Source organism: Salvelinus alpinus, chromosome 13 (genome assembly GCF_045679555.1).
Source record: "Salvelinus alpinus chromosome 13, SLU_Salpinus.1, whole genome shotgun sequence".
In the NCBI taxonomy this organism is placed as follows: domain Eukaryota; kingdom Metazoa; phylum Chordata; class Actinopteri; order Salmoniformes; family Salmonidae; genus Salvelinus; species Salvelinus alpinus.
Genome location: NC_092098.1, coordinates 36,350,936 through 36,373,089, shown reverse-complemented (window position 1 = coordinate 36,373,089; position 22,154 = coordinate 36,350,936). Strand labels below are relative to the sequence as shown.

At 43.2% G+C, this 22,154-nt stretch overlaps 2 protein-coding genes across 10 annotated transcripts in view; one reads left to right on the top strand and one right to left on the bottom strand.

Annotated features, from left to right (window-relative positions):
* LOC139537597 (HMG box transcription factor BBX-like) overlaps nt 1-5,870 on the top strand; it is a 40,964-nt gene extending 35,094 nt beyond the window's left edge. For all 9 annotated transcript variants that reach the window (XM_071339089.1, XM_071339084.1, XM_071339087.1 and 6 more), the window contains 3 exons: nt 15-230; nt 449-641; nt 1,271-5,870. In XM_071339089.1, coding sequence (XP_071195190.1) covers nt 15-230; nt 449-641; nt 1,271-1,349 — 488 coding nt within the window. In that variant the 3' untranslated portion in view covers nt 1,350-5,870. The remainder of the gene's footprint in view (nt 1-14; nt 231-448; nt 642-1,270) is intronic.
* LOC139537600 (leucine-rich repeats and immunoglobulin-like domains protein 2) overlaps nt 5,438-22,154 on the bottom strand; it is a 54,894-nt gene continuing 38,177 nt past the window's right edge. Inside the window, exons 2-8 of the mRNA XM_071339094.1 lie at nt 19,383-19,709; nt 18,866-19,120; nt 18,308-18,451; nt 18,184-18,204; nt 17,837-17,878; nt 17,624-17,685; nt 5,438-17,505 (exon numbers count right to left, since the gene is read on the bottom strand). Coding sequence (XP_071195195.1) covers nt 17,314-17,505; nt 17,624-17,685; nt 17,837-17,878; nt 18,184-18,204; nt 18,308-18,451; nt 18,866-19,120; nt 19,383-19,560 — 894 coding nt within the window. The 5' untranslated portion in view covers nt 19,561-19,709 and the 3' untranslated portion in view covers nt 5,438-17,313. The remainder of the gene's footprint in view (nt 17,506-17,623; nt 17,686-17,836; nt 17,879-18,183; nt 18,205-18,307; nt 18,452-18,865; nt 19,121-19,382; nt 19,710-22,154) is intronic.

Here is a 22,154-nt window from a genome sequence, read left to right as displayed (position 1 = left end):
CCCTCTCTTCTCAGACATAGCGATGCGTAGTGACTCCCCCATGTTAGACTCGGCTGCCAAGGCCACAAAGGCAAAGCCGAGCCCAGCCCCCTGTACCACCGCCACGCTGAACCCAGAAGCCATGGGAACTAGCCCTAGCGTGCCAGTGGGCAGCCAGAAAAGGAAGGCCAGGAAGAGCAAGATCACACACCTGGTGCGCTCGGCCGATGGCAGGGTGTCCCCAGCCGAAGGTGATTGGTCTTTCCTAATAGTTTATTCTGCACATTATTAAATACATTGGATTTAAGTAAATATGTGAGCTGGAAAATGCCAAATGTTTTTTTTTTACCATTACAAATGACAGAAACGAGGTAGCAACGAGGGTTGTTCTGTCCATACCATTTTGATAGGCCATTTTGAATGACCGGCAATAGCTTCATGGCATCTTCTTTGGTCCATTTTAACACAGAGGACAAAGCCAGGGACCTGACCCCGGAGCAGGATGACAAGCCATTATCCCAAGATACTTTATGCAATGAAACAGGGTGTTACAGCGCATCCAAGCAAGAGGAGGCAGACAGGAGCAGTGCACCTGAAGACCTGCCTGCCTTCTTTAGCCTGGCTGCCCTTGCAGAGGTGGCAGCCATGGAGAACATTCACAGGTAGGCAGACAGAAATATATGACATGGGATGCACCTTTGCTTCAAGGTAGCTTATGCTTTTAAACTTTTTGAAACCCCCTGTGTTTAAAATTTTCTTTGTACACTTTGAATGTGAATGTGCCATGTTTTATTAGTGCTCCCAAGTAGCGCAGCATCTCAGTGCTAGAGGCATCACTACAGACGCTGATTCGATTCCAGGCTGTATCACAACCGGCCGTGATTGGGAGTCCCATAGGGCTGCGCACAATTGGCCCAGCGTCGTCCGGGTTAGGGTTTGGCCGGGGTAGGCCGTCATTGTAAATAAGAATTTGTTCTTAACTGATTTGCCTAGTTAAATAAAGGTTAAATAAATATAATTATTACCTTTCAATTTGTGTGCAATTATAACCAAGATAATCAGGTGCAGAGTTCCGAACGAATCAATTACCTTAATTTACCAATCAAGTACAACGGAGGAGCCAAAGCCTGAAGACACACGGGCCTCCAGGAATTGAGTTTGACACGTCTTCACTAACCAGACCACAAACCATTGGCCCAACACAAATGCCACACCACAAGTCTTTGCCAAGAACAAAAAGTACATACCTTGATTTGTTAACCTTTACCTTATTCTCTTCCTCCTATCTCAGAGGCCAGCATGTGATTGGTGACAGCCAGAAGAAGGACATGGCCAAGACCCCTGTGCTCATCTCCTGCGCTGACCAATGAAGTGGAGGAGCCTCTTGCCTCCGGCAAAACAAAATAGATGCTTGCTTGTTCGTTTAAACTTTTTAACCTCCAACTCCTCATCCTGTCCTGGAAGGAAGGAAAGAGACGGAACGTGACTCGTGGATGGACCCCTCTGTGGTGAATTAGCTCTAGAGCTCTGGTCTGAGGGGGAAAGAGTGGGTGAACTCAACTTCTCAGTGTTCTCCTGAACCCTTCCCTTGGCAGTAGGAGATCACATCGCCCCTCTTCCCAGACACTCCTGCCTAGAGGACCCTGTGGAAGAGGAAGACCAGTCCCTGAGAGCATGGCTTCCTTCTCCGTTAGAGGTAGTTGTGTTAACGTGTAACCTTTGTCTGATATTACGCCATTTTAAAGGTCAGGTTTGGTAACAAAAATTGCATTTAAAAAAAGAAAGGAAACCTACGATAACATTTTCCCATTTCAACCACAGTTTCGCAAAGACTCCACCTAGCATACCTCGACGTAGGATGAGTCAGATATTGTGGTTTCCCGCACGCCTTCATGCTTGAACTTAAACTAACACAGCCTGAGTAGATAGTCCTCGTGACTGAAAGGGTTTGCCTATTTAGTGTGGTCTATAGATACAACAGACCTCTTAACCTTCCAGGCCATTAGCTTTTAAGCCATTTAGCATACACTCTTATCCAGAGCAACTTACAGGAGCAATTGGGATTAAGTGCCTTGCTCAAGGGCCCATCCATTTTTCACCTAGTCAGCTTGGGGATTTGAACCAGCAACCTTGCGGTTACTGGCCCAAAGCTCTTAACCGCTAGGCTACATGCCGCCCATGCACGTTGTAACCACTGTCAACCATTAAGATGCCATTGTCATGTATTCAATACTGATCTATCCCTAGCCTTCACGCCAGCTTAGCAACTGCTACTACGGTGGTCAGTTTGAACTCAACACATTGAGGCTCTTGCATTTAAACTTAAGCTTGCGTTTAAGTTTAGATGGGAGGCCTTTGGTTAGCATATTTTCAGTCTTTATCTGCCTGTTTACCTGGTGTTCATTCCTCTACAGTGGGGCTCAATGTGATGACAAGCAAAGTTACTAACAGAATGGATGGTTCTCCATGGCCTTAACTCTCTCATCACGACCCTAACCGTACCACAACCACAACCTCTGCTCCTTATTTCTGACTACCATCCCATCCACCACGCAACCATTCACACAATTCTTACATCCGTTTGAATATACTTGAATGATGAAAATGCATTTTGTGTCAATACTTGATCTTATTGCAGTCTGCGTAGCATCTTCAAGGCTAATCCAAATGTGTGCTACTAGTTTCCTAAGAGTTTTTTAACAGACGCTGCACAAATTTTGAGCTTAACGTAGGAGACTCTTTTAAGATGTAACTTTTTCTTAGTAGGGCGATGTGTTTTCCCTCGTTTTGTTTTTCCTATTGGCCTTTTGAGATTTTCTTATGCCAAGTAATGGTCCACTCTTAGGCAATCAGAATAATCAAGGTTTTGCTTTTGAACGTATTTCAATAACAAGACAATGGTCGTTGCTTTTAACGCATTGTTTAAAAAAAAAAATGTTTTTATTGCATGTTCTAACCAAGGTAGAACAGGCTAGCATCCATTCCATATCCAGATAGCAGATCCTTGTGTCCATTCTTCTGTTTACAGTGTGTGAGCTGTAGTGGGGGACTCTTGACATATGCTCTGGGTGTAAGCTAATCAGATGGAGAAAGCTGTGTCAAGCTTATACAAGTAGTGTATGACGAACTCACATTGCAAGTCCCCACCGATATGTCCTCCATGAAGTTACCATCATACTATATTATTATTACTCTTTTGTTTCCAAGTTGACCAATGCTCTTTTTCTTAGTTTGTGCAGTAAATCACACTTCTCTCCTTGTCTTTTTCTCTTCGAGTTTCTCTTATTACATTGGAGCCTTCTCCTTCACTTAAGAGTTGTGTGCATTATGATGCTGTTGAACTAGATTTTGTATTTCTCCTTTATCTTGTGTTCCCAACCTCAGCGGTCTTTCCTGCGGCCTAGTTAACTGGATTAAGACTGTTGTGAAAAATCTCATACACAAAGTGATGCATATATGCCTGCTGTACCTGTTAAACAAATGTGCACTGAGATGAGGTGCACTACTTCTAGAAAGGTAGTTTTCAACTTTTTGAGTTCGTATTCTTAAAGCAACTGCATTGCCATTTCTGGGCTATGTCTGAATGATGTGTGCTGTCGGCACAGCATGAACTTTAGAGGCTATTGGCTCTACCTTCTTATTGTCAATGGAGGTATTTAGTCTTCGCTAAGAGATTATAATGCCACAAAGTAGAATAAATTGAAAATATATTGAATAAATCCCTCCAGGATTGGGCTGACTTGTAGAGGGATATGCGCAATGCTGACTCTCTTCGCTGTATTTGTTAATTCATCCCTAAAAGCTGACAAAAGGACTGTGAACGAGCAGACCTAAAACATGACTTTCGAACTCAAAGGAAACTTCAACAAAGCTTTGAAACAAAAATGTAAGACTTTCCAGTTTTGAGAGAATAAATTCAAGGCTGACTAAAATCATCCAAGCAGTAAACTACACATAGTTATTCCACTGATGGACATCAGTGTTGTTATTTCACAGAAATTAAGACATTGCCTTCCCCAAAAAGAGCAGAGATGTACATGCTTATAACAAGTGGTTTTCAGACATTTGCCAAAGAAAGGGGAAAGTTGTCTTTAAATGACAATTCTATTGAAAACGAAGGTTAGCATTGCAGTTGCACTGCATTTTCATGGTGTATAGATTTTCAGGTAACAAATGTATTATATCAGCACAACTAATCCTATATATCTGATGGGTTTCCTAAGACTTAAATCCCACGTGGGAATGGTGTACACTGTACTGATACCTTTCAATGCCTCTTTTAATAGACAATATTTGCACCTTATGACCCAAACCAAAATGATATCATGATGATTTTAATTTATCCCCCATTTCACATAACTCTCCTTTCAAGAGTGTTTAGCCTTCCTCCATATCATGAGGTAAATGTAAACGATTACACAGGTATTCATGTCTATCTTATGAAATTATGCAGTGAAGTATTCTTTAACTAATTTGACCATTTTAGAATCAAGTTGAAAACAAACCCCTTCAAAATCAGCCATTATGTATCACCCTCAGCCTTTTCTAACTAGTATTTAGTATTTTATTAGGATTCCCATTAGCTACTGCTAAAGCAGCACCTACTCTTCCTGGGGTCCACATCTAGAAGATGCCTCAATAAATTTCCTATATGATTAGTTATCAAAATAAATATAGACGATACCCCTTTGTGCTGGTACTGTGTCCTGAATGTAATCGATTTTGTACCTGTATTTTTATAATTCCAATTCAAGTCTTGACTCTACTGTGTATGTATGCGATGGTGGACTGTTTTCACAGGTGAATAGTTTGTTACAACCTATGGGCCTCATGATGAGTCAGCTGCTGTGCTGGGAACTCTGTGGAGGTGTAATCAACCATATATATAAACCCTGGATTGTTGATGCTATGGATTGGCCAATGAGAGGTTTTGAAGCCACCGGTCAGCCATATTGGCACTCCTCAGAAAAGCAGTACTCCATAGGAATGAATGGAATTCTACAATATTTAAAGGACAAAATTACATGGCCTTTTGTTGTAGTGGGAACAGTAACATTAATACTTTCAAAGAATTGTACTTCAAGGATGTTTCTCACAATTTAATTTAAAAGTATGCATTCATGTGTCTGAATAGAACAAAACGTGTCAAACGAATGTAGACATTAATAAATGCATTTCATTAGCTTCCAAAATATTTTTTACAATGGTGAGGGAGTGCCATGGAGGCGCAGTGGCTTCAAAACAATTCCCCGCGTCAGTCATCTAGATTATATATAAATCATTGGTTGTAAGTAATTATGACTTACCTGCAAATGTCTGTTAGTGATATGAGAGAGTTTGTTTTTATAATTGTGAGGGACAGTGTCACCCCAGATGGTTTTATGTTCTCTGCAGTTCAATTAGGCTCTCACTTCAGGAAAGGGTGAAACCAGGGACACAAAGAACAATTGCCAAATCCTCTGTATTCAAGTTTATTTATTACAATTTCCTTTTTATAGTTGTTCCTTTAGTTACAAAAATAGAAAAACTGAATAGGCACCCAGATAAAAAAAAAAAGACTATATAAACGTTCTCCCTTTACAGGAATGTAGATTACAGCTTCCCTTTTGTTCTTGTGAAGAGGTGACGCCAGATCTTAAGTATGTTTCCTCTGATAGTTTGTACAATGTGTGCTCGATCTTATTTATGTCAATAGTACTGTATCATGACATGTATGGACTTGATTGTTACAGCCCAGTTGTTCAATGCAGCCTTGCCTTACTGGAGCACCTGCTTAGTGAGGGATCCCTTAGCCATCGCCCGCAGCCCCTTTCACTGAGTCGTATGTCATAACACTGTCTTCTGACGCAACTATTATTCCTTGAACACCTATTAAAGTAACCTATATTAAACCTTTTGTACGTCAGCAAAGTCTCTTCAACATCAAAATGTGATTTCTGGATTCTGTTGAACAATTCCTAATGTAACCATACAGTGAGGGAAAAAAGTATTTGATCCCCTGCTGATTTTGTACGTTTGCCCACTGACAAAGAAATGATCAGTCTGTAATTTTAATGGTAGGTTTATTTGAACAGTGAGAGACAGAATATCAACAAAAATATCCAGAAAAACGCATGTCAAAAATGTTATAAATTGATTTGCATTTTAATGAGGGAAATAAGTATTTGACCCCCTCTGCAAAACATGACTTAGTACGTGGTGGCAAAACCCTTGTTGGCAATCACAGAGGTCAGATGTTTCTTGTAGTTGGCCACCAGGTTTGCACACATCTCAGGAGGGATTTTGTCCCACTCCTCTTTGCAGATCTTCTTCAAGTCATTAAGGTTTCGAGGCTGACATTTGGCAACTCGAACCTTCAGCTCCCTCCACAGATTTTCTATGGGATTAAGGTCTGGAGACTGGCTAGGCCACTCCAGGACCTTAATGTGCTTTTTCTTGAGCCACTCCTTTGTTGCCTTGGCCGTGTGTTTTGGGTCATTGTCGTGCTGGAATACCCATCCACGACACATTTTCAATACCCTGGCTGAGGGAAGGAGGTTTTCACCCAAGATTTGACGGTACATGGCCCTGTCCATCGTCCCTTTGATGCGGTGAAGTTGTCCTGTCCCCTTAGCAGAAAAACACCCCCAAAGCATAATGTTTCCACCTCCATGTTTGACGGTGAGGATGGTTTCTTGGGGTCATAGGCAGCATTCCTCCTCCTCCAAACACGGCAAGTTGAGTTGATGCCAAAGAACTCCATTTTGGTCTCATCTGACCACAACACGTTCACCCAGTTGTCCTCTGAATCATTCAGATGTTCATTGGCAAACTTCAGACGGGCATGTATATGTGCTTTCTTGAGCAGGGGGACATTGCGGACGCTGCAGGATTTCAGTCCTTCACGGCGTAGTGTGTTACCAATTGTTTTCTTGGTGACTATGGTCCCAGCTGCCTTGAGATCATTGACAAGATCCTCCTGTGTAGTTCTGGGCTGATTCCTCACCGTTCTCATGATCATTGCAACTCCACGAGGTGAGATCTTGCATGGAGTCCCAGGCCGAGGGAGTTTAACAGTTATTTAGTGTTTCTTCCATTTGCGAATAATCGCACCAACTGTTGTCACCTTCTCACCAAGCTGCTTGGCAATGGTCTTGTAGCCCATTCCAGCCTTGTGTAGATCTACAATATTGTCCCTGACATCCTTGGAGAGCTCTTTGGTCTTGGCCATGGTGGAGAGTTTGGAATCTGATTGATTGATTGCTTCTGTGGACAGGTGTCTTTTATACAGGTAACAAACTGAGATTAGGAGCACTCCCTTTAACAGTGTGCTCCTAATCTCAGCTCGTTACCTGTATGAAAGACACCTGGGAGCCAGAAATCTTTCTGATTGAGAGGGGGTCAAATACTTATTTCCCTCATTAAAATGCAAATCAATTCATAACATTTTTGACATGCGTTTTTCTGGATATTTTTGTGGTTATTCTGTCTCTCACTGTTCAAATAAACCTACCATTAAAAGTATAGACTGATCAATTCTTTGTCAGTGGGTAAACGTACAAAATCAGCAGGGGATCAAATACTTTTTTCCCTCACTGTAAGCATTCTATTGCATCACGGCATCATCTATTTGAAAATGCTTTGGACCGCAATCTGGCCAAATTGGAGAACCCTAAAGCACAGGCAACCCTGGTTCTGTAATACCCGTGGCACTCCAGGAACAGGGTTGCCTACCGCTGCTATAGCGTAATCTCCAACCTCAGTGCCATAAGTATTTGCCCCCTTTCTGATTTTCTCTATTTTTGCATATTTCTGACACTGAATGTTCTCAGATCAAAACCTAATATTAGATAAAGGGAACATAACACAATGTTGATAATTCTTTAATTTAATTAACAAAGTTATACAACACCCAATGCCCCTGTGTGAAAAAGTTATTTCCCCCTTACACTCAATGACTATAACCAAACACTTCCTGTAGTTGTTAGTCTCTCACATCCCTGTGGAGGAATTTTGGCCCACTTCCATGTAGAACTGCTTTAACTCAGCGATCACCATGCTTGACCGTTGGTATGAGGTTCTTACTGTGGAATGAAGTGTTTGGTTTTCGCCAGACATATCGGGACCCAATTCATCCAAAAAGTTGACTCAAGTTTGCCAAAAAGCACCTGGATGATCATCAAGACTCTTGGAAGAATGTTCTATGGACAGATGAGTCAAAAGGGGAACTTTTTGAAAGACATGGGTCATATTAGGTCTGATGAAAACCAAACTCTGCATTCCACAGTAAGAACCTCAAACCAACAGTCAAGCATGTTGGTGGTAGTGTAATGGTTTGGGGATGCTTTGCTGCCTCAAGACTTGAACCACTTGCCATCATTGAAGGAACCATGAATAATTCTCTGTTTTAGATCATTCTAAAGGAGAATGTCAGGTCATCTTTCTGTGAGCTGAAGCAAAGCTAGGTCATTCAGCAAGACAAAGATCCAAAACACACACGAATGGCTGAAAGGCAACACATGTAAAGTTCTGGAATGGCCTAGTCACAGTTCAGGCCTAAACCCAGGACCTGAAAGACCACAAATGCCGCCGAGTTAAAGCCAGTTCCCAAAATGTCTCCACAGGGATATGACTCATCCACAACTACATGAAGTGTTTTGTTGCAGTCATTGCAGCTAAAGGTGGCACAACCAGTTATTGAGCGTAAAAGGGCAATTATACTGAAAAAATATATAAATACAACAATTTGAAAGATTTTACTGAATTACAGTTCATATGAGAATCAAGTCAATTGAAATACATTTATTTGTCCCTATTCTGGATTTCACATGACTGGGAAAACAGATATGCATCTGTTGGTCACAGATACCTTAAAAAGAAGGGCCTCACAATGGGCATCAGGATCTCGTCTCTGTATTTTTGTGCATTCAAATTGCCATCAATAAAATGCAATTGTGTTCGTTGTCCGGAGCTTATGCCTGCCCATACCATAACCCCACCGTCACCATGGAGCACTCTGTTCACAACGTTGACATCAGCAAACTGCACGCTCACACAACGCCATACACATGGTCTGTTGTTGCGAGGCCGGTGGGATAATACTGCCAAATTCTCTAAAATGGCATTGGAGGCAGCTTATGGTATCCAAGATGGCGTAGCAGTCAGATGTCCTTTGTCCTCGTCCTGTCCCGTGTATATATTTTTTATATATTTTTCTTCGCATTTCTTTTTATATATATATTTTTTCTTCTTAAAACTCAACTTCAAAACACTCTCCTGCATCCTGTTTTTTTTTCTCCTCAAAGGTATTATTCACCTCGTATCCGAAATCTACAACAGAAGCTAGCCAGAAGTTAGCCAGCTCACAAGCTAACGTGAGTAGTTCAGCTAACCACAGCTAGCGCTTATCAGCTATCCTTTAGCTCGGAAAACTATTGCCAGTTTTGTACAACGCGACTCAGACCAGAGCATACCAGACCTATTTTCTCTCCATATCCCCGGATTTTTACCGCAAGCTCTGGACATTTACACCTGGATCTTGCAGCTAACTAGCTGCTATCCGAGTGACTATTGGCTAACATCAATTCCGGAGCAAACACCAATTATCCCGGAGCTAGCCAGCTGAAGAGTTCCATCAGCCACTCCTGGGCTACAATCACCTATCCGGACCCGTTTTACTGCCGATGCGGAGCCCCACCGGGCCTTCACGACTGGGATACCGACGTTATCTGCCCGAGGGAGTTATTCATCTAGCCAGAAGTTAGCCAGCTCACAAGCTAACGTGAGTAGTTCAGCTAACCACAGCTAGCGCTTATCAGCTATCCTTTAGCTCGGAAAACTATTGCCAGTTTTGTACAACGCGACTCAGACCAGAGCATACCAGACCTATTTTCTCTCCATATCCCCGGATTTTTACCGCAAGCTCTGGACATTTACACCTGGATCTTGCAGCTAACTAGCTGCTATCCGAGTGACTATTGGCTAACATCAATTCCGGAGCAAACACCAATTATCCCGGAGCTAGCCAGCTGAAGAGTTCCATCAGCCACTCCTGGGCTACAATCACCTATCCGGACCCGTTTTACTGCCGATGCGGAGCTCCACCGGGCCTTCACGACTGGGATACCGACGTTATCTGCCCGAGGGAGTTATTCAACTGGCCCCTCCATCGCGACGTAACCTGAACGCCCATATGCTAACTGCGGCCCGCTAATCGTTAGCTGTCTTGAGCATATCGGCTGCTATCTGAACAGGTCTATCGAACAATCTTACGCCGCGGGCTAGCTTAGTGGAGGCCTCACTGCTCCATCTACGGCTGCCCCCTGGACACTATGATCACTTGGCTACATAGCTGATGCTTGCTTGACTGTCCATTAATTCACGGTACTCCATTCCGTTTATTTGTGTTTTATCTGTCGGCTCTGTGCTTTAACTCAGGATCTGTGTGTAGTTAATCCGACCCTCTCTGCCTAGCCGTCGCCATTTTTACCTGCTGCTGCTGTGTTAACTGACTAGCTGCTGTTATCTCACCTGTTGTTTTAGCTAGCTCTCCCAATCAAGACCTGCAATCACTTTATGCCTTATTGTATGTCTCCCTCAAATATCAATATGCCTTGCATACTGTTGTTCAGGCTAGTTATCATTGTTTTGGTTTGCAATGGACCCCGTAGTTCCACTCTCCGTACCTCCGATACCTCCTTTGTCCCACCCCCCACACATGCGGTGACCTCACCCATTGAGACCAGCATGTCCAGAGATACAACCTCTCTTATCATCACCCAGTGCCTGGGCTTGCCTCCGCTGTACCCACGCCCCACCATACCCCTGTCTGCACATTATGCCCAGAATCTATTCTACCACGCCCATAAATCTGCTCCTTTTATTCTTTGTCCCCAACGCTCTAGGCGACCAGTTTTGATAGCCTTTAGCCGCACCCTCATCCTACTACTCCTCTGTTCCTCGGGTGATGTGGAGGTAAACCCAGGCCCTGCATGTCCCCAGTCACCCTCATTTGTTGACTTCTGTGATCGAAAAAGCCTTGGCCTCATGCATGTCAACATCAGAAGCCTCCTCCCTAAGTTTGCCTTACTCACCGCTTTAGCACACTCTGCCAACCCTGATGTCCTTGCCGTGTCCGAATCCTGGCTTAGGAAGGCCACCAAAAATTCTGAGATTTCCATACCCAACTATAACACTTTCCGTCAAGATAGAACTGCCAAAGGGGGAGGAGTTGCAATCTACTGCAGAGATAGCCTGCAAAGTTCTGTCATACTTTCCAGGTCTATGCCCAAACAGTTCGAACTTCTAATTTTAAAAATTAATCTCTCCAGAAATAAGTCTCTCACTGTTGCCGCCTGCTACCGACCCCCCTCAGCTCCCAGCTGTGCCCTGGACACCATCTGTGAATTGATCGCCCCCCATCTAGCTTCAGAGTTTGTTCTGTTAGGTGACCTAAACTGGGATATGCTTAACACCCCGGCAGTCCTACAATCCAAGCTTGATGCCCTCAATCTCACACAAATCATCAAGGAACCCACCAGGTACAACCCTAAATCCGTAAACATGGGCACCCTAATAGACATTATCCTGACCAACCTGCCCTCCAAATACACCTCTGCTGTCTTCAATCAAGATCTCAGTGATCACTGCCTCATTGCCTGTATCCGCCACGGGTCCGCGGTCAAACGACCACCCCTCATCACTGTCAAACGCTCCCTAAAACACTTCTGCGAGCAGGCCTTTCTAATCGACCTGGCCCGGGTACCCTGGAAGGATATTGACCTCATCCCGTCAGTTGAGGATGCCTGGTCATTCTTTAAATGTTACTTCCTCACCATATTAGACAAGCATGCTCCGTTCAAAAAATGCAGAACCAAGAACAGATATAGCCCTTGGTTCACTCCAGACCTGACTGCCCTCGACCAGCACAAAAACATCCTGTGGCGAACTGCAATAGCATCGAAGAGCCCCCGCGATATGCAACTGTTCAGGGAAGTCAGGAACCAATACACGCAGTCAGTCAGGAAAGCAAAGGCCAGCTTTTTCAAGCAGAAATTTGCATCCTGTAGCTCTAACTCCAAAAAGTTCTGGGATACTGTAAAGTCCATGGAGAACAAGAGCACCTCCTCCCAGCTGCCCACTGCACTGAGGCTAGGTAACACGGTCACCACCGATAAATCCGTGATAATCGAAGACTTCAACAAGCATTTCTCAATGGCTGGCCATGCCTTCCTCCTGGCGACTCCAACCTTGGCCAACAGCCCCGCCCCCTCCGCTGCTACTCGCCCAAGCCTCCCCAACTTCTCCTTTACCCAAATCCAGATAGCAGATGTTCTGAAAGAGCTGGAAAACCTGGACCCATACAAATCAGCTGGGCTTGACAATCTGGACCCCCTATTTCTGAAACTGTCCGCCGCCATTGTCGCACCCCCTATCACCAGCCTGTTCAACCTCTCCTTCGTATCATCTGAGATCCCCAAGGATTGGAAAGCTGCCGCGGTCATCCCCCTCTTCAAAGGGGGAGACACCCTGGACCCAAACTGTTACAGACCTATATCCATCCTGCCCTGCCTATCTAAGGTCTTCGAAAGCCAAGTCAACAAACAGATCACTGACCATCTCGAATCCCACCGTACCTTCTCCGCTGTGCAATCCGGTTTCCGAGCCGGTCATGGGTGCACCTCAGCCACGCTCAAGGTACTAAACGATATCATAACCGCCATCGATAAAAGACATTACTGTGCAGCCGTCTTCATCGACCTGGCCAAGGCTTTCGACTCTGTCAATCACCATATTCTTATCGGCAGACTCAGTAGCCTCGGTTTTTCTAATGACTGCCTTGCCTGGTTCACCAACTACTTTGCAGACAGAGTTCAGTGTGTCAAATCGGAGGGCATGTTGTCCGGTCCTCTGGCAGTCTCTATGGGGGTACCACAGGGTTCAATTCTCGGGCCGACTCTTTTCTCTGTATACATCAATGATGTTGCTCTTGCTGCGGGCGATTCCCTGATCGCCTGCTACCGACCCCCCTCAGCTCCCAGTGTGTCAAATCGGAGGGCATGTTGTCCGGTCCTCTGGCAGTCTCTATGGGGGTACCACAGGGTTCAATTCTCGGGCCGACTCTTTTCTCTGTATACATCAATGATGTTGCTCTTGCTGCGGGCGATTCCCTGATCCACCTCTACACAGACGACACCATTCTATATACTTCCGGCCCTTCCTTGGACACTGTACTATCTAACCTCCAAACGAGCTTCAATGCCATACAACACTCCTTCCGTGGCCTCCAACTGCTCTTAAACGCTAGTAAAACCAAATGCATGCTTTTCAACCGTTCGCTGCCTGCACCCGCACGCCCGACTAGCATCACCACCCTGGACGGTTCCGACCTAGAATATGTGGACATCTATAAGTACCTAGGTGTCTGGCTAGACTGCAAACTCTCCTTCCAGACTCATATCAAACATCTCCAATCCAAAATCAAAGCAAGAATCGGCTTTCTATTCCGCAACAAAGCCTCCTTCACTCACGCCGCCAAACTTACCCTAGTAAAACTGACTATCCTACCGATCCTCGACTTCGGCGATGTCATCTACAAAATAGCTTCCAATACTCTACTCAGCAAACTGGATGCAGTTTATCACAGTGCCATTCGTTTTGTTACTAAAGCACCTTATACGACCCACCACTGCGACCTGTATGCCCTAGTCGGCTGGCCCTCGCTACATGTTCGTCGTCAGACCCACTGGCTCCAGGTCATCTACAAGGCTATGCTAGGTAAAGTGCCGCCTTATCTCAGTTCACTGGTCACGATGGCTACACCCACCCGCAACACGCGCTCCAGCAGGTGTATCTCACTGATCATCCCTAAAGCCAAAACCTCATTTGGACGCCTTTCCTTCCAGTTCTCTGCTGCCTGCGACTGGAACGAATTGCAAAAATCTCTGAAGTTGGAGACTTTTATCTCCCTCAACAACTTTAAAAATCTGCTATCCGAGCAGCTAACCGATCGCTGCAGCTGTACATAGTCCATCTGTAAACTACCCACCCAATTTACCTACCTCACCCCCCATACTGCTTTTATTTATTTACTTTTCTGCTCTTTTGCACACCAGTATCTCTTCTTGCACATGATCATCTGATGATTTATCACTCCAGTGTTAATCTGCTAAATTGTAATTATTCGATTTATTGCCTACCTCATGCCTTTTGCACACATTGTATATAGATTCTCTTTTTTTTTCTACCATGTTATTGACTTGTTTATTGTTTACTCCATGTGTAACTCTGTGTTGTCTGTTCACACTGCTATGCTTTATCTTGGCCAGGTCGCAGTTGCAAATGAGAACTTGTTCTCAACTAGCCTACCTGGTTAAATAAAGGTGAAATAAAAAATAAAAATAAAATGGTAGAGAAATTAACATTAAATTCTCTGGCAACAGCTCTGGTGGACATTCCTGCAGTCAGCATGCCAATTGCACGCTCCCTCAACTTGAGACATCTGTGGCATTGTATGACAAAACTGCAGATTTTAGAGTGACCTTTTGTCCCCAACACAAGGTGCACCTGTGTAATGATCATGCTGTTTAATCAGCTTCTTGGATGTATTATCTTGGCAAAGGAGAAATGCTCACGAACAGGGATATAAACAAATTTGGCACAAAATGTTAGAGAAATAAGCTTTTTGTGCGTATTGGAACATTTCTGGGAAATTTTCTTTCAGCTCATGAAACATGGGACCAACACTTTACATGTTGCGTTTATTTTTGTTCATTGTACTTTTTCACACAGTGACATTTGGTATTGCTTAACTTTGTTTGTTAAATACATTGAAAAAAGTATGAATATGTTGTGTTACTTGTTCACTCCGGTTCCCTTTATCTAATATTAGGTTTTGGTTGAAGAGCTGATAACATTCAGTGTCTAAAATATGCAAAAATAGAGAAAATCAGAAAGGTGGCAAATACTTCACATCACTGTCTGGCAAATCTGACTCCTGATTAAAAGCAAAAATACTAACAAAGTAGTGTGCAATATGGAAGTGGTCCGATGAATTCTAAGCTACAGGACTGATCCGCAAGCACAGACTGGAATATGTTCCTGGATTCATCCGATGGCATTGAGGAGTTTACCACATCAGTCACTGGCTTCATTAATAAGAGCATCGATGACGTCGTCCCCACAGTGACCATGCGTACATATCCCAACCCAAAGACATGGATTATAGGTAACATCCTCACTGAGCTAAAGGCCTGCGCTGCCACTTTCAAGGAGCGGGACACTAATCCAGACGCTTATAAAATACCCCGCTACGCCCTCCGACGAACCATCAAGCAGGCAAAGCGTCAATACAGGACAAAGATTGAATCCTACTACACCGGCTGACTGTCGTCGGATGTGGCAGGGCTTGCAAACCCAGCCGTGAGCTGCCCAGTGACACAAGCCTACCAGACAAGCTAAATGCCTTCTATACTCGCTTTGGGGCTAGCAACACTGAACCATGCATGAGAGCGCCAACTGTTCTGGACGACTGCTCTTCTTAGCCGATGTGAGTCAGACCTTTAAAACAGGTTCATATTCACAAGGCTGCAGGGCCAGACGGATTACCAGGACGCGTACTCAAAGCATGCGCTGACCAGCTGGCAAGTGTCTTCACTGACATTTTCAACCTCTCCCTGACCCAGTCTGTAATACCTACATAGCAGATCATCATAGTCCTGGTGCCCAAGAATGCCAAGGTAACCTGTCTAAACGACTATCGCCTCGTAGCACTCACATCTGTAGCCATGAAATACTTTGAAAAGCTGGTCATAGCTCACATCAACACCATCATCCCAGACACCCTGGAGCCACTCCAATTCGCATACCGCCCCAACAGATCCACAGATGACGCAATCTCTATTGCACTCCACACTGCCTTTTCCATGTATAAGTTATATTCTTCAAGAATCAATGGATATATAATTTATAATCCAAAAATGGATGTAGCAACTACAGATAGACTTAAAGGGGCAATCAAAAGTGTGTGAGTTTGAGCATGTGTCCATTAGGGGTGGCAGGTAGCCTAGTGGTTAGAGCGTTGGGCCAGTAACCGAAAGGTTGCTAGATCGAATCCCCAAGCTGACAAAGTAAAAATCTGTCGTTCTGCCCCTGAACAAGGCAGTTAAACCCACTGTTCCTAGGCCGTCATTGTAAATAAGAATTTGTTCTTAACTGACTTGCCTAGTTAAAAAAAAAAAAATAGGCCTATGGATTTATTTATTTTATCAGCATGAATTAGATTTAGCAATAAAAGCCTCACTTTTATTCCATAGGCTGTGATCCGCACTATGCAGCTGTTGCAAGAGCACTTTTTTTCCACTGGCTGTCCACTGGTTTCAAAAACAATGATTGATAGGCAGCTTAAACTTCTTGAATTCAACCATTATTGGTTTGAAATACACATTTAGATTTGTTAACAGCCATCCACAACAACCACAATCCGTAAGGCGCAAATTGCTAAATGAGAGAGCAGCAGTGTGATTCACATCAATGCACTATGTAGATTTCAATAATAAGTGATATCCTATATCTTTTATCTCAAACACATTTGGTGTGTCATCATAGTGGTCCCTGACTTGTGGTCAGACTCGCTCAGGTGGAACAAACTTAAACTTACACCCTTTTTCAGTGCTGATTTGAATGTCATTGAGAAAACAGAAGTGTCAATGATTTTATTGCGCAAACATTCTTTCTGAATTTGAAAGTAATCCTCTAGTTCTTAAAAATGATCTGTAATCTGATTACAATATATTTGCTGGTAACGGATTATAGTTTTATTTGTAATCCGTTACTCCCCAAACCTGTACAGAGAGTAATGCATATTGCCCAGTACATCACTGGGGCCAAGCTCCCTGCCACCCAGGACCTCTATACCAGGCGGTGTCAGAAGGAGGCCCTAAAAATTGTCAAACTCCAGCCACCCAAATCATAGACTGGGAACATGGCAAGCAGTACCGGAGCACCAAGTCTGGGACCAAAAGGCTTCTTGAACAGACACTCTTTCACAGTCTTCACATACGCTGCTACTACTCTGTGTATTATCTATCCTGATTGCCTAGTCACTTTTACCTCTACCTACATGTACATATTAACTCAAATACCTCTACCTCATACCCTTGCACATTGACTCGGTACCGGTTGTCCTTGTATATAGTCTTTATTTTGTTACTATTTACTTTTTTTAGGAGATTTGTCTTACTTTTTAACTCTGCATTGTTGGGAAAGGGCTCGTAACTAAGCATCCCATGGTAAAGTCTACACCTATTGTATTTGGCGCTTGTGACAAATACAATTTTATTAGATATTTTTAGTATGCTACGCTGTCTCCACTAGGAACCTACATTCAAGACCTTGTTCGCTTGCCTCGATCACTGTGACTCCGCTTAGGCTAGCTGGCCCGATGGTGGAGTACCCAAAGTCCTTTAGGGGATCTGCTTGTTTTCTGTTTGGAAGGAAGTCTGTGTAGACGTATGGCAATGGGATCACCACCTCTTGTTCAAGCTGCTCCTAGAGGTGACACACATACGCAAGAATGCACTGAGCTAAGGCATTTTAACAATGGTACACACTGCTTCATTGAGTGACCAAATAATAACCCTTTGTTAATGTCATTGTATTTTTTTACCTGTTCATCTCCAATCTCATCATACACATGATTTTTGGACACGGGGGTGTCTCTTCTCCTTCCTAAAAACAATTTATCGGTTTTAATCTAACATTAGGCCCTTCATTAATTATGCATTTTTTATTTCAGCATTATTACAATAGTAGTATAATATAGTGATGATATTTGATCATTCCTAAAACAGATGCTTTCTTTAAGTTATGCTGTTTGTACCTCTCCTGTTTCTGACAGGATGCTGCTCCTTGTTGCAAAGTCCTGTCCAAATACAATATGACAGGAAAATGAAATAACAGAAAGGATGGTCTTTTATCCATAGATGTGTGTATAGAAGTATAAAAACAATGGATAACACTTTTCAGGTATAATAGATTGTAGAACTTGTCATAAAATGCATGACCCTGATTAATAAACAGCCATTTGAGACAGATACATAGACATCACATTATAAGCCTATTTGTATGACATTATAATGGCTCATATTACATATTATAAAAGCATTATACGTGCAGGCTTTAGTAAAGTGTTACCAAACGATCTTGAGAAAGGGGCTAAAACCATACCTGCCAGATGCTTCTGTATTTCTACCTTGCCAAAAAACAGAAATATTGTTTTTAATTTCATGAAACCACCATAACAGCCATTACTAAACAGACTTTTAATTACTGCGGTAATGACACTATTTACCCTGGTGATATCTCCTGATGCAGGCAATGATGATGAGCAGGCCAAATATGCAGATGCCCAATATTACCATGATTAGAACTTCTCTCTGGCCTATCGGCAGTGTGGCTCGGACAATTCCATCATTACACACAGAGGATTGGTTATCTGCCCACAAATACAAATAGAACAGATCATGTTAGAACAAACTGGCATTTGGATACTGATCATCCACAATTAGTAATGGCAATATGAATTATTATTATGTGTCATTTTGTTCCTTTGCTGGACAGAGGTTTGGTTTCAGTTTAGGGTTAGGTTTAGGTTACGTTCCAGACCGACTATATTGCAGTTGGGTTGCACGTATCAACCAATGGCTGCGTGCACCGCCATCGACTTCGCAGTCAGGCATCAGATTGCTATATCATATAATGTGGTTGGCTGACATGTGTAACACCTATCTGGGCATTGTAAGAGCTGGCAGGCGACTGCAACGTGGTCAGCTTGGAACACTGCCCGTATGTTCCTATGATGGACATAGGCAAAGGTTAAGTTTAGGGGATAGTTTTATGTTGCTCTCACCTGTGAGTTGGAAGTGGCCCCGTGACTGGCCTGCCTTGTTGGCCACCAAGCAGGTGTATTTCCCACAGTCAGCCTTGGTCAGGTTGTTCACCTGTAAGGTTTGGTTTCTCTCACCCAATAACCATCTGGAATCCGTGAGGAAGGGCTGGTCATCCTTCAGCCACCAATAGGAGAGGTTTGACCCCTTGACCTCACAGGTCATTGTTAGCAGCGTGTGGGAGAAGTTTACGCTGATGTGCAGGGTGGAGGGAGGAGCTAAAGAGACCAAAACATTCATCAGTTGTGAATCTCTGAATTTGAATCCAATAGGTAATGTGTCTGACTTTTTTTATTCTGGTAAACTTTTGTGACTTCCATTATATGGACATGTGCTCTCCATGAATACAATCTTGGATTTATCTATTAGCGATTTCCATATATCTATGTATGGATTTCCACTGAATCTGAAGCACAGTTGGCATTACTGTGTAGAAAGACAGACAGATAAAAATGGGTTAGGGTAATATGCTGTACTTACAAATGATTGACAGTGATATATTTACTGTGATCATAGTGTTATTCTTATAAATCACTCTTTCTTCATAGACACCTTCATCCTCTGCCCTCACTGAGTATAGAACAAAGGTTTTATTGTGGGAAAGGAAGCGTGCAGTGCCATTGCATGCAGGGGATATGTTGGTGATGTTCCCATCCATTTTATGGAGAAGACAGAATGTCTGTGAGTTTCCACTTTTGTGACGCCATTCCACTGTTTTGATTAGTTTCAAAGGTATACTGGATCCAGAAAACTGTATGGGTTTGTTTAATATAGCCCATATACTTTCTCCTGGGACTTTGGGCCCACCTGTAAGAGAGAGGAAGAGTGAGAGACTTACATCATGGCCATGTTAGCACAGCCTAGCTATAGAGCAATACAAAATCTACTTTACATATTTCTGAGCACCTCCAAGAAGTATGATACCTACAAATGGTCTAGTTACTTGAGACAGAAACAACCTTAGGGAGGTTTGTCGGAAAGGATGGGTGTGCGTAATCCGCTATAGTCTAGCAATCCAAAATGTGCATGTTCTGGTCATGTCGGGGACAACTGTAGCATTTTTGCAAACTCTAACCCTTCTTCTAAACTTAACTCAATTCACCTAACCTGCTATGTAAATTCACCTAACCTTTGTCTTTTTTTATTTTATTATTTTAGGGGTGGATCAGCTTAAATATTGAGGAAAGATTGTTGCTTCCATCAATGTAATTGTCTGCATCAATTCCAATCCCCCATATTTTTGGGGTAAATATATATATATACCCATATACATACATACATACATCCATATACATATCCATATACACTGCTCAAAAAAATAAAGGGAACACTTAAACAACACAATGTAACTCCAAGTCAATCACACTTCTGTGAAATCAAACTGTCCACTTAGGAAGCAACACTGATTGACAATAAATTTCACATGCTGTTGTGCAAATGGAATAGACAAAAGGTGGAAATTATAGGCAATTAGCAAGACACCCCCAATAAAGGAGTGGTTCTGCAGGTGGTGACCACAGACCACTTCTCAGTTCCTATGCTTCCTGGCTGATGTTTTGGTCACTTTTGAATGCTGGCGGTGCTTTCACTCTAGTGGTAGCATGAGACGGAGTCTACAACCCACACAAGTGGCTCAGGTAGTGCAGCTCATCCAGGATGGCACATCAATGCGAGCTGTGGCAAGAAGGTTTGCTGTGTCTGTCAGCGTAGTGTCCAGAGCATGGAGGCGCTACCAGGAGACAGGCCAGTACATCAGGAGACGTGGAGGAGGCCGTAGGAGGGCAACAACCCAGCAGCAGGACCGCTACCTCCGCCTTTGTGCAAGGAGGAGCACTGCCAGAGCCCTGCAAAATAACCTCCAACCCGGAAGCCAGCCGCACCAATGTGTCGGAGGAAACACCGTGCACCCGCCCCCCTCGGTTAGCGCGCACTGCGCCCGGCCCGCCACAGGAGTCGCTGGAGCGCGATGAGACAATGATATCCCTACCGGCCAAACCCTCCCTAACCCGGACAACGCTAGGCCAATTGTGCGTCGCTCCCCACGGACCTCCCGGTCGCGGCCGGCTGCGACAGAGCCTGGGCGCGAACCCAGAGACTCTGGTGGCGCAGCTAGCACTGCGATGCAGTGCTCTAGACCACTGCGCCACCCAGGAGGCAGTTTTTGCATTATTTAAACATGTTTCATTATTTATTTGAGGCTAAATTGATTTTATTGATGTATTATATTAAGTTAAAATAAGTGTTCATTCAGTACTGTTGTAATTGTCATTATTACAAATATATATTTTTTAAATCGTCCGATTAATCGGTATCGGCTTTTTTGGTCCTCCAATAATCGGTATCGGCGTTGAAAAATCATAATCGGTCGACTTCTAATACGCATATATACTGTTTTTAGAATATACCTTTTGTAACGGCTTTCGTCTGGTGAATGAGAAGAGGACCAAGGTGCAGCGTGGAAAGTGTTCATTTTAATAAACAAAATAAACTGAACACTAAAATGACAAAAATAATAAAGAGCGAAAACGAAACAGTTCTGTAAGGAATACGCACAAAACAGAAAACAATCACCCACAACCAAAATGGGGAAAACAGGCTACCTAAGTATGGTTCTCAATAAGAGACAACGATCGACAGCTGCCTCTGATTGAGAACCATACCAGGCCAAACACAGAAATGGAAAACATAGAAAAACAACAGAATGCCCACCCCAACTCACGCCCTGACCAAACCAAAATAAAGACATAAAAAAGGAACTATGGTCAGAACGTGACACCTTTATTATTCCACGCAAACCATACCACCACTTCCCCAATTGGAGTAAACTAATAAACAATACCACTTAGGCTTCTACCTTCAGTTTATATATATTATACACATTTTACAGACAATCTATTTTACAATAGTTATATTTTGTTTGTTTTTAGTCCTTCCTCTATTTCTGATGTCCATCCAGTTTGATTTCTATTTGTAACTGTGCCATTTCACAAAACTGCTGAACCTATATACATTTTACAGACCCCGTATGTTTTACATTGGTTATCTTGTTATTAGTCCCACCCTTCAGCCCCATTCAACCCCTCCCACCTATCTCTTAACACCATCCATTTTGGATTTCTATTTGACATATTTTTCAACTGCTGTGATGCTTCACAAAAGTACTGAACCTTTCTATTCTCATAGCTTCTACAGATTGTAAATTAAAGATACAAATGTTTGCTAAAATAATTATAAAATTATTGATTGATTATG